This window comes from Oreochromis aureus, linkage group 12, assembly GCF_013358895.1.
Source record: "Oreochromis aureus strain Israel breed Guangdong linkage group 12, ZZ_aureus, whole genome shotgun sequence".
Taxonomy (NCBI): Eukaryota; Metazoa; Chordata; class Actinopteri; order Cichliformes; family Cichlidae; genus Oreochromis; species Oreochromis aureus.
In genome coordinates this window covers 17,589,651-17,602,321 of record NC_052953.1, presented here as the reverse complement: position 1 = coordinate 17,602,321, position 12,671 = coordinate 17,589,651, and the positions used below count along the sequence as shown (strand labels likewise).

The window sequence follows — 12,671 nt, the reverse complement described above, 5'->3', positions numbered from 1 at the left end:
AAAGAGAAATTAAAAATACATGTCGTGGAAGAGTTCGTGTCTTAGGAGGTTAAGATGAAAGTGCATACAGTCAGATACTGGTTAGAAAAGTACTGATTTTGGTGCTGGTTTAGCTCAGTTGGATGAGCAGGTGACCATATGCCGCATGTCTGAAAGCGGAAACAGTCTTTTTTTTTCTTTCTTTTTTTTTAGGTGCCAGTCTGTCATTGGTTGGTCGGAGGCTGCTCATCCAAAATGCTGTAATTCAGCTTTTATCTGGCACATGCCAGCAAGATCACATATCTTCCTTAAACTGACTACTAGTCAGTCTTAGAATTGATTTCAAGGTGTTATTGTTTGCTATTAGGACGATGCATGTGTTGGTGCCTCCTTACTTCTATGATCTCTTAACTTTGCACACGCCTACTGAAGCCTGGTGAGCAATGCTCCTAGCTGTGCTAAGGCCCAGATGAATTCATCTCAGTTGCATTTTATTTATATAATGCCAATCACAACAGCAGTCACTTCAAGATTGAAAGAAAGGGCGCTTCAGTGTCATCATAATTAAACTTAACATGACCGACAAAAACTCCAAACAAGTCATACTTGTTCAGTCTTTTTCTAAATGTGCTGCCATGAACTTTAACATGCTAATTGAGACCTCTAGTTTCTGCGATGTAGCTTTTGTGCAGTCTGACTTTGGGGTAAATTTGCTGGGGTGTCCAGTCCTGGGAAGATTATAGTGAATGCTCTGGACCAGCAAACTCCCAAAAATGACATTTTTGTGCAGATGGTCACACTTGATTAATTAATCAAGCACGTTTGAGTAGCAACAGATGGCTGATATGTTCCCTCTTAATTCCTGTGGAAGCATTAAATATATTCTTCATAGAGTTTTTTTTCATTAAAATCCAGTGTAAACTTTGCTTCATCTTGGAGCATGTTTAAACATGTCTTCCATCAATCACCTCCTTATAATTGAGAATGAGCTTAGTTTGAATAGTTTTAAGACTATGTTTCTGTTTCTGATTCAGAAAGTAAAGTAAGGTCAGGAAATGTGTCAGCATGCCATGAAGGTTGGTGGAGTGATCACATCCCAAACAATCTTGCACTCGCTCGATAAACATAAAAGTTTATTGATTTCTTCTTCTCTTCTTCTATTGATTCTTCTATTGATATTGATTTCGTAACCCCTGTCCCCACCTGTGCATGGGGACAGGGGTTACGCTGTACTGTAAAAGTGTAAGTTGAGGATAACGTAACTGGATGACTGGCGCTTTGAATTTGTATGGCGTATCCACAAATTTAATTATTATGCATATACCGTAATATGGTATGTTTCCATTCTTGGTGGTTGGACTTTTTTTTTTGTACACTTTTGTTGTAGCTGTAGCTGAGGGCATGTACGGTCACATGAAGCCCAACTGTGGGTGTGTTACGCCCTCTAGTGGTGTAATTTTGCGTTGGAATGCCGTGCTGAATGCTTATGATAACAGGTCAGCTCTCTGACCCACAAGGTTGTGTTCTGTTAACATTAAAAGAAAGCACTCACTAAAGTCTTTTCCCATTTACTATAAACAAACAAACCAAAAAGAATTCTCAACGTCTCACAGAATTTCAACTCCTATATCTTCTTTTTTCAGCTTATCCCTTTAGAGATCGCCATAAGGGAATTACCTGCCTCCAGCTCATCCTATCCCTAACATCTTCTTCCTTTGCACCAATCTTCTGCATGTACTTCTTGACTACATCCATGAATTTTTTCTGTTGTCTTCCTTTTTCCCAAGTCCCTAGCAGCTCCATCATTAACATGATTCATCCACTATCCCTCCTCCACACATGTCCAAACCTTGCTTCTGTAACTTTGTCTCTAAAACACTTGAGCTGAGCTGTTCCTCTGATGTACTTAATTAACAGAACAACATGTTAATAATTAGGGTTGATAAACTATTATTAGCCTAAATAAATTACAGAAATAAAAGTGGCAAATAATCTGATACTTTTGTCTTTGTACGTGTGACAGAGTAGGCTGTATGAGCTGACCAGTTGAGTAGTAGTAGAGTAGATGAAATGCAAGAGTTTCAGCTGGAGCCTCATAGAAAGTCTCTACAAGAGACAGCTGAGGTGAGCTGAGCATACCTGCAGCCAACACAAGGTGCACACAAACACAGTGAGTGGGAAAAAAAAGGGGAACAAAAACTGCATTTAAACCGTGTCAGCTGCAGCCACAGGGACGATTGGGCGCAGGACATGTCTGACTTCCTCGCTCTATTGGTTCACATTAAACAACCACATTATCAGGTCAAATTTCAATATAAACTGTAAAGTAAGTGTGAATCTTGATATTGGGTGTGACTCTGTATCTTGGGGAGCAGAACACTTTCTGTAGTTCAAACATTACACAGAACTCAACAGAAACTGTTAATGTTTAACCTCTTCATTTGTTTGAAATATTGCAGTAGTTTGACAGCTATCTTGACATTTATTTCCATCCAGATTTACACTTCTCCCAGTTGTGTATCTCCATAGTGAGTCTGTGTGTTTTCACACAAAGCACATCCCAAGATTCTCAGTGAGGTTAACGCCTGGGTCATGTGCTCCCTTAACTACTCATTTTCAATTTAGTTAAGGGCAGTCAAACACTTCTGCAGCTAATATTTGTTCTACTTTTTACTCTCTGTGGTGTAAGTGACATTAAGATGAAACAAACATGAAACAGATGTCTTGCTGTTATTTCAGGCTTCTGGGAGGTCTCAAAGGAGTTTTAGCCAGAGCCAAAGGAGTACCATTAGAGTCAATTCTTACAATGTTCTTAATCAGACTTTCATTTGAGATTTTTGTTGTAAGTGTGTGAGAAATGCATTAGAATTTATATATTTCTATCAAACAAGGTATTATTATTGCTATTACTATTAACTGTATTTTTTATGATAGAGTTTCTATAATTTCATTAACTACATTTTTTTTTTAAATTTTTTGTCTTCGCTGCCATCATCATCTGTGTCCAGTCTTAAATAATTCTTACTATGAGCCTAAATAAAAGTGGTAAATAATCCAATACTTATGTCTTTGTACATGTCACAGGCTGTATGAGCTGACCAGCTGCAGAGTAAAAGAGATAAAATAGTTTCAGCTGGAGCCTCATAGAAAGTCTCTACAAGAGACAGCTGAGGTGAGCTGAGCACACCTGCAGCCAACACAAGGTGCACACAAACACAGTGAGTGGGGAAAAAAAGGGGAACAAAAACTGCATATAAAACTGTGTCAGCTGCAGCCACAGGGACGATTGGGGGCACAGGACATGTCTGACTTCATCGTTCTGTTGGCTTACATTATACAACCACATTGTCAGGTCAAAATTTAGTATAAACTGTGAAGGTTGATATTGGCTGTGTTTTTTGTATCTGCAGAAAATTTGCAGAACATTTTCTGTAGTTCAAATATCACGGATTTGTTTGAAGTATTGCACTGGCTTAACAACGCTCAGAGCTCGGCTGAAAAATTATAGAATAAATTGTGTGTGTGTGTGTGTGTGTGTGTGTGTGTGTGTGTGTGTGTGTGTGTGTACTGTTGGTTAGCTGAATGGGGAAGCTTTAGAGTTTGCAGGGTTGCAATAATTTTAAATCTTTTAAAGTACGTAATATATGTATATTTTTACATATTTTTACACATATTTACACATTTTTCCCTCCTATTCATCTTCTGGAACAATGTGTAGAGTTGTGGGAAATGTTTAAATCTGCTCAGACGTTAATGGTTTTACCTGGATTTTTGATTGGTTTTGGTCTCTACTCTGTCAGATTAAGTCACATAGCAGAGAGTGAGAAGGGGATTTCTGCAGAAGAATTACTGTAACATTATAAAACAGTATGGTAACATATTTCCTCTATAATGTTTCAGGGACAGCATGTTGTGCTTCTCATTACTTGGATGCTTGAAGTGCACATTAGCACACCTGCAATTTCAATAACCCTGAACCTGAGTTCAGTGTGGTGACTGTGAGGTTGATCCAAGTGATTTAAAGAGAGGCGAAATTCCAGGTCTTCAAAAAACCTAGTTTCAAAAGGTATGAAAAGCTGAAAGGTGTGTTTTGCTATGGTAACTAATAATTGATTGTGGAAATCACAGTGATTTAGTGGTCATTAAAATGTGTTCATCTCATAAGTAATGAAGTATTACTTCCCCTTACATAAGCTGCCTTTATAAGTTGAAAGTATCAGTACTGGTAACGGTAATACTGGCCCTGTATTTACTTGGTATTGGATAGGTATCCTCCTGAAACCCAGCCTATTCACTACGTCCACTATAGTGGCCCCCCAAAAAGTTAAAGATACCTATTTTCCTTGGTTTTCAAGAGGATACCAAATTTTACAGCATCATAACCATTGTCACATGTGAAGGACTTCCGTCTCTGTCTGCCCAAACTACCTTAATAATAAGAACCAATCACAGCTGAGCATCCCTCCAGGAGGTCCACCTTGACATCAGTGCCTGTCCTGGTTGGTCAGGTTGGTTAGCAGAATTCAACAACGTGCGGGACTTCAGCAGCTGTGCTGCAAACAGAGGTGGACTTAAGTAGAGCTACTGATACTTGCACTAAATATCATACAGTAGAAGTAAAGGTGAAAAGTACAGGCTCTGAAATGTCTTTAAAGTAAGAAAGAAAAAAGTAGCTCCCTGAAGGCCAATTCTACCATCTAATATAATGTAATATAAAAATAATATTAGTACACAGGAATACAAATGTTGTTTAAATCTAAATTTAATTTAATTTCTAACACTGGAATAATACTAGCATTTTTAGTTATTTTCCAGTGTTAGAAAATCAGCACTGCTGAGTGTTAGTCATTGTTAATCTTTAAAACTGACTAGATTACTGTTAATAATATAACACTGTCAAAAGTGTTCATTAAAAACTGTTTACTAAATATTCAAGTAAAGTACAGATACCTGAAGGGTCTACGTATTGTAGCAAAATATTTATACTTCATTACTTCCCACCTCTCGCTGTAAAGCAAGTAAATCTGGTGATGATTCGTTTGCTAAAATGCTTCAGCAATGGCCATTCTAAATCTTTCTGAAAGTGACGAGGGCACAGGTGACGTGAGAGGAGGTGGAGAAGGAAAGTTAAGATTCACACACTTCTCACACTGAGTCACACATCCATTAATTTTCTCATGTAGGCTGAAACAACAAACAAATTCATCACTCATAACAAAGTTATTAAGAACATCAGGGGACAGAGAGAAATAATCACAGCTCTGCGATGGTGTAAACATGAAATCACAGAGCTGCTCAGAGACAACCTCATGATGCCCAGTAAAAGATCTGAGGTTATTATGTCCGTGCGATATCAAACTGTAATCTAGTAAAAGAAATACATTGTATATGTATATTACTGTTGTAACATTAACAATAGGTGAATTCATCATTCCATTGACAATAATGTGAGGACTGTGCCAATAATATTATTTCATAAAAAACCCAATATGAACCCTTCTCTTGAGTGCATTTTCTGTAATTTCTCTGGTTACAATTTGTTGCTCTTGTGCCACAATAAGAGGAAAATGATAGAGGTTCATGTATTATGTAATTATTAAAATACTCAAAAAACAAAGTACTGCAAAATGAAAACATAAATTAAAAAATAATAAATAACTTTTTTTTTTTTTAAAGGTGCTGTTAACACTTTAAATCCAAAAGATTTCAGGGCTGGACTAAGCCTCAAGATCCAAGCAACACTTCTGATATATGGTATGTATATTTATATATGAATTCCCCACTTGCCCTGTCGGTGGTCTTTATCCTTAGCTTAGCTTACAGTCTCAGGATGCTGGATTTGGGTTGAAACCCTCCATGCAAAGTAAGGAGCTTTCTTGTCTTGATGTCAGTGGCTTCTGTCTGCTCCCGGATATTTGACAGTCTTCACATCATAGGTGTTAATCAACACCTGTTCGTCCCTTTCAGCTGACTCCTCCGGACTTGCCTTACTCTCATCTGGAGGTGCACCTACAGGCAGTTGACAAGGAGCAGAGGACAGTAGTTGCGATAGATATGGCGCTTACAGTAGGCAGCTGGAAGATGTGGTCTCAGTGGTAATGGGAGCATTAGGAGTGGTAACCAAATTGGAAGCGTGGCTCCAGCAGATTCCAGTTTGAACATCAGGTCCCTGTCCAGAAGAATGCAATCCTAGGAACAGCCAAGATCCTGACAGGACCCTCAAGCTCTGTTAGAGCTCTAGTATCACACACATACTACTCCCCATGGGGTGAAAATAAGATATATATATATATATATATATATATATATATATATATATATATATATATATATATATATATATATATATATATATACATATATATATATATATATATATATATATATATATATATATATATATATATATATATATATATATATATATATATATATATATATATATATATATATATATATATATATATATACATATACATACATATATGTATATATATATATATATAATTACAAAAATTTGTTTATCAAATGACCATAGACAAACAGAAAGTACATAACAGATCCAGTATCTTAACAGTGTGGTGATAATAAGGTACTGGGATGTAGGGATTTCCCAGTATTATAAACCTTTATATGTTGTGTTGCACGTCTGTTTCTGGGTTGAGAACCATCAGTTGTTTCACGGTGTGGTGGCATGCAGAGAGGATAAGTTGACACCTTATTTTCCCCTTGTGTTTGTGTGTGCATGTTAAATGCTGTGCTTCGTGCTCGGGTTGTTTAAACTGATTACTGAACTATGCAATTAAATGAAATGAAATTTTCGCTCTTCATTTGCAATGACTAAAGCACCGAGTGGAGGGACTATTTGACCTGTCCGCTGGGGGGCGCTGTCTGCCCTTTTAATATCTATGTTGCCTGAGCAATGACGTATGATTTCTTGTGTTAACGATGGATTCAAAAATAACTGATTGGTGGAGAAATGTATACTGACTGTTTTGTTGGCTGTGTCTGCTGCAAACGCTGCTACTGAACTGCTTAATTTCCACAAAGGCAATATGAATGAAATAAATGTGACAATGAAAACAGAAACTAAGAATGCTGAAGCTGCGGTTGCAACATGAGGCATCAAACTTATTGCAAAGACTTTAGAAAAAGAAAGTGGAAGTTTGTGAAAGGAGCTTAAAATGCAAATGAATACAATCAAATATCTGATACGTGCAATGCTTATGCAACGAAATGAAAAAAGTCAGCAGCTGAAAACTGTCATCCAGCTGTCTGATACTGCCTTAGAATAGAATAGAATAGAATAGAATAGCCTTTATTGTCATTGTACAGGGTACAACGAAATTGGAGTGCCACTCCCTTGGTGCAAAAATACAATAATAAATATAAATGTAGAATATAAAAGGTACATTAAAACAAACAATAGTAAGTACAATATATACAGGATAGCACAATATATACAGGATAGCAGCCTTAATGATTTTATTGTGCAGATTCAGTCTCTGCTTTAGTGGCTCTGCAATGTAATGTTTACACATTCACCCAGCAAGTGAAAGATGCATAAGGGTGCATAATTAATGGCATCCAGTGTAAAATAAATACAAATCTGCAAATCAAATTTACAGACCCCTTGTGAAAAATGAAGTAACCAAACGTCTCTTTGTGGGATTAAATTGACTTTCGAATGGAAAGCTGAAATGGAAATTAATTTTATTAAACGTCAACTAACAGAATAAGTAATAATATTATGGATCTGTCTTGATGAATGATGAAACGTTTCTCCATCCAAATGAACAGAATCAACTTTTTGGGAATATTATGAATCGTTTGCAGCCTTTTGTTTTGTGCAGATGTTCTGCTCTGTGTAGAAACTTACTATACAGCTACATTATCTCATGATGTTAGATGTGTTATCACTGTAATTTTCATAATGCTACAGTCACCATTCCAAGTATTCCTGAAACACCATGGCCTTCAGCTTTTGTGCTCCTGGCTGATTCAAAGGTTCAGGAGTTAATTAAAGAACTGAAACATAAAACCTGGAAACTGTCATTTATTTCACTTCAGACTTCTTCAGCAAAGGCTCAAGTTCGGTTACGTGTCATATTGATAAACTTAATGTAACAATGTTTTTTTCTTCCCTGCAGAAGTACAGACTATATATATATATATGTGTGCTGTAAATGTTTCCCCAGCTTTGAAGGCCTAAGAGAGGCTTATACAAGCTTATTTTACATGGACTATTCAAAATAAGATGGCATTTTTCAAAAAGTAACTTTTCTGCAAATACTTTGGAAATGCTTGTGTGCCTAAAATCAGTCATGTGATTTCTTGAATTAGTGATACCTGAAATGACTGAAATGTCCTTTTAGTAACACAGAATAGGAAATTGCACTTATAGTAGATAGAGAACTTTATCTCATGTAAAATCTGTAAAATTTGTTCCCTGCAGACAGGCCTAAAGGGATACAATGAGACAGGGAAACTCCTTTGGAGTCCTGCAGCATATATATATAAACATAAAATATATATATAAAATTCCCCTCTCGCCCCTGCGGGCGGTCTATCCTTCAAGCTCGGGTCCTCTGCCAGAGGCGGGTCCTGTGCAGTATCTTTGCTGTATACTATACTATTGAATAGGATATTGTGTAGTCTTCACTTTATCATCAAACATTAAGTTCACAAGTTTTCTTGTTAGAACAATTACTTTTTTGAATAGACTGGGTTTTAAAAACCTGTTTTACACATTTTAACTATAACTTTTGCACGTAGTTCAACTGAAAAACTAATAAAAAGCAATATACAATCAAACGGAAAACAGTATCAGCATGATCACATTTGGTTACAAAGGATTTGGTTAAGCATTTGTATAAGTATCTCGTCATGATACTGAATATGCAAAATACTATAGAAATGTTGATACGGGCTAAAGGACTAGCGACTAAAGGAATATTGTGTATACATTATCATACATTGGGCTATTAAGCTGTTTAGCGGCACCATTTAACTTTGACCTAAAATACAATATAAAACTATAGCAGGCAACTTCAATATAAAACAAAAGGTAAGCCTATAATTTGGGCTTACCTCTACTAAAATAATTACGCATGTGGAGGATACTATGACACATATAGTGAAATAACTGAACTAATACTAATAGAAATGAATAAATAAACAGTTAAAAGAAATACATACATGAGCAAAAGCAACCTATAGAAAATTTATAGAGCTCATGTTGGAAAACCCGAATGTGTTTGGCACAACGCTGCATACAGATCAGAATTTTGATTGTAAAAGCTGCCAGACAGTACAGGATTAAAAAATTAATAAATAAATAAATACATTTGGAGGATGACTTCAGTAGCATGTTGTCATATATACCATAATTCTAAGTGTTTTATTTTTATATAAGTGGATAGTGTTTAATTGACCCAGATCTCTAGCAGGATTTTCCAGGGAGACAGTAGGAAACTAGGATTCTCCACCCAATGTGATATAAAGAAGTAACTTTTAATTTAAGCCCAAATCCAATCATCATTCATCATATATTGCAATAAATATACTCTAAGTTACATGGAAAAAGCACAAGGCTGCTAAACTATTTTATTTTAAACTGTAAAGTTTAAGGTGATATAAATTTAAAAAGGCTTTTCTTAAAAGTTTGGAAAATTCTTTAAAAAATGAAATGAATCCCACAAGTTTAGTTTGAGGTAAAAAGTGTAAACAGAAAAGGGGCTCCAAACTGGTTCTTCGAATTCAGGAGGTCACAGGTGGAGCTGGTATGCAAAAACCTGCTCAGTATTTTAAATACACTCCTTCCCATTTCTCCAATCCTCTCCATGTCCCACCCTAACGGTACATGTGACTGCCATATTAGGCATCTCACGCCACTTGGTTCATGCTATAAAAAAGATGCAGGATCAGACTTTTGGTCACCTGAAGTGATCCACATCCAGAGAGACCATGATGATGCTTTCCCTTGTCTTTGTTTTTGTGCTCGCTGGTGAGTTGTTTTTCTTCATATTCTTGTCTACATTCACGTTTTTAAAAGGAAGAAATTACTTAGCGTGAGTGACCTTTTCACCCGTCTCTCCCTCCTCATGTCAGGTTGTGCATCAGGAGACATTGAGAAGAGGATTGTTGGGGGAGTATCCTGTAAGGAGGACAGGCAGTATCATGTCCAGATAGACTCTGTTCAGGGGGGCAAGACCTGCGGAGGCGCTCTGATTAACACCCGCTGGGTCATCACGGCTTCTCATTGTGCCGAGCAGTAAGAAACTGCAGCTTTTGTTGAGTCACTTCACTAATGAGAGGGAATGGTGTTTAAAGCTAGTGTGTCATCAGCAGTGTTGGTCAAGCTACTTGAAAAAAGTAATCAGTAACTAATTACTGATTACTTCCCCCCAAAAGTAATCCCATTACTTTACTGATTACTTGTTTTCAAAAGTAATTAATTACTTAGTTACTTAGTTACTTTTTTAAAACACGATTTACAACCTGAATAGGTGATAAAGCGATAGATCTTTCAGCCCAATTCTACTTTTTCTGCATAATCCATCATACAAAATGTAATCAAATGGAAAACTCTCTTTTTAAAACTTTAAACTTTAAATCTTTTAACTTTATGCATCAAGCAAAAATTTAATTATATGCAACATTCTCTGACTGGAAGAAATTTGTTTAACATTTAAACCTATTTTCTGCACATTCCAGCACATAAAATAAAATATTTTTTTGTGTTTACACTCACTCTTTCAAATAGATGCAAGTAAAACACAGCAGAAAATAAATAAAATCAAAGACTAGCGGTCCTGTTGCTCTATTTTCACCTGTAAAGCAGGACTGGGGTAGGCGGAGGTTTACCCTGGTGCAGGTGAGCCGCAGCGGTCAGTGGAAGAATCCGCGAGTTTCTCTGTGAATTTCACATTACCTCGTAGCGCACTCGGCGCTTGCTTGGAAGTTTATGGGTTTTTTTTCGCTGTAAAAAGAAGTTTTCTTCCCACGCACAACGGACACTAATTTTTTTGTTACTTTTTATGGAATCAAACTCAAAATAAGGTCAGTACTTCCACGCTTTAAACGCTGCATGCTACACTCTCTCCCGCACTCGATATATTATCCATTGTTGATCTGCACACAGCTGTTGTCACGAACGTCGCACGCGCTTACGTCACTGTCATGAGACATTCTCGCAAAAAATCACGGTTTTAGTAACGCAGTAACGCAGCGTTCCTACGTGAAAGTAACTGTAATCTAATTACCGTTTTTGCAATAGTAATCCCTTACATTACTCGTTACTTGAAAAAAGTAATCAGATTACAGTGCCCATCTCTGGTCATCAGGAGCACAAAGTGAAGGTGAAGTGAAAATGAAAGATAGAACAGAATGACTAAATTTTTAGGCTGCTCAGTAATATTGTTGTTATTATATTATGAACTGAAATAAACAAATCTCTGTTTTTTTTGCAGGATGGTCAAAGTGAAGATTGGCTTAAACAACAAAGCACCATTATTGAAACAAATTAAAGGTTTTTTTAAGAATCTTTTCTCAGGATCCCCCAAAAATCTTGAGCAGGACATTGATCCTAAACAACAGTTTACCTTCAAAGATGGTGAACAATCCCATGATATTATGCTGATAAAACTGAATGAGGATGTGAATCCTAAACTTCCCACCATCAGGCTTCCTCCTGTTGATGGGTGTCAAAAACCAAATATGAACGATCCTGTTCAGATTGGAGGATGGGGTTTCAAGACAGCTGATGTGAAAAGTAAGGAAACCCTCAGATAATAGATTCAGTTTTTGGAAATAGAAATAAGTTAAATATTGCTTTATCTTATTTCCTCAGTGGCCAGCAACCCCAAGAATTTAAAGTGCGCTATGACTGAGATAGCTGCGTGTGGAGACAACGATAAACCTGATAGTAAATACTTTAGTGATGAGACTACCACCATGTGTGCCCATAAACCTGGCGTGGAGTCCTGTTTTGTAAGCAAACTGTTTCATATATTAACCCCAAGTTGGTTTTGATATTAAACTTTAAACATTGATATTTAAAATGATCTAACCTCTGAACTCTGTCTTCCAGGGTGATGCTGGTACAGCTGTGGAGTACAACGGCATTTTACATGGAATAATTGTCAGTAACCCTGTTGATAAGTGTGCAAATCCTATTGTAATGCTGAATATTTGTCACTACAGACAGTGGATTGCTGACACCATGCGGAACAATCCATGAGTAAACCACAGAGGAAATATGTTTCCCTTAAAAATGTCATATCTTATTTTTCCTAATTTATTCTGAGAGTTTAAAATAAACTGGAAAAGAGACCAGAGACCGGAGAAACTGAAGTCAAGTACAGTTACAATGCAAACAGCTTGGTTCTGTACACTGAATGAGTTAAACCATTTGTCTCTGAAACCACTGTTTTCATCTATGAATAAAAATGATATGGTTACCTGAAGTTCATGTCTTATCTGATGTCTGTTTGAGGCATTTGAATATCAGATGTCTGTTTTCCATAAAAATTTGATCACTTTCAAATTTCATGCACACTTTTACTTCTTATGAGACGTTCTGTAATGTCAAGCTGACCCATGGTTGATTGAGCGCTGGCAGAATAAATCATCTCCTTCATGTATGTTAAATCAGCACAACTCCAGATTATAGTATGTGCTAGAATACCCCC

The 12,671-nt window shown here is 36.6% G+C and overlaps 1 protein-coding gene across 1 annotated transcript; it reads left to right on the top strand.

The window, feature by feature from the left end:
• The first annotated feature begins 9,838 nt into the window (after window positions 1-9,838).
• LOC116336428 (kallikrein-2-like) lies at window positions 9,839-12,446 on the top strand. The gene is made up of 5 exons (XM_031760308.2): window positions 9,839-9,985; window positions 10,090-10,252; window positions 11,451-11,752; window positions 11,831-11,970; window positions 12,071-12,446. Exons 1-5 carry the CDS (start codon window positions 9,946-9,948, stop codon window positions 12,218-12,220), a joined length of 795 nt encoding a protein of 264 aa, XP_031616168.1. The 5' UTR covers window positions 9,839-9,945; the 3' UTR covers window positions 12,221-12,446.
• Window positions 12,447-12,671: the final 225 nt, after the last annotated feature.

Excerpts from the sequence above, each read along its gene's own strand:
- LOC116336428 (XM_031760308.2), top strand. The coding sequence starts at position 9,946 with ATGATGATGCTTTCCCTTGTCTTTGTTTTTGTGCTCGCTG. Across the intron at positions 10,253-11,450 it reads GCTTCTCATTGTGCCGAGCA|GATGGTCAAAGTGAAGATTG; the intron begins GTAAGAAACTGC and ends TTTTTTTTGCAG. Across the intron at positions 11,971-12,070 it reads CTGGCGTGGAGTCCTGTTTT|GGTGATGCTGGTACAGCTGT; the intron begins GTAAGCAAACTG and ends TCTGTCTTCCAG.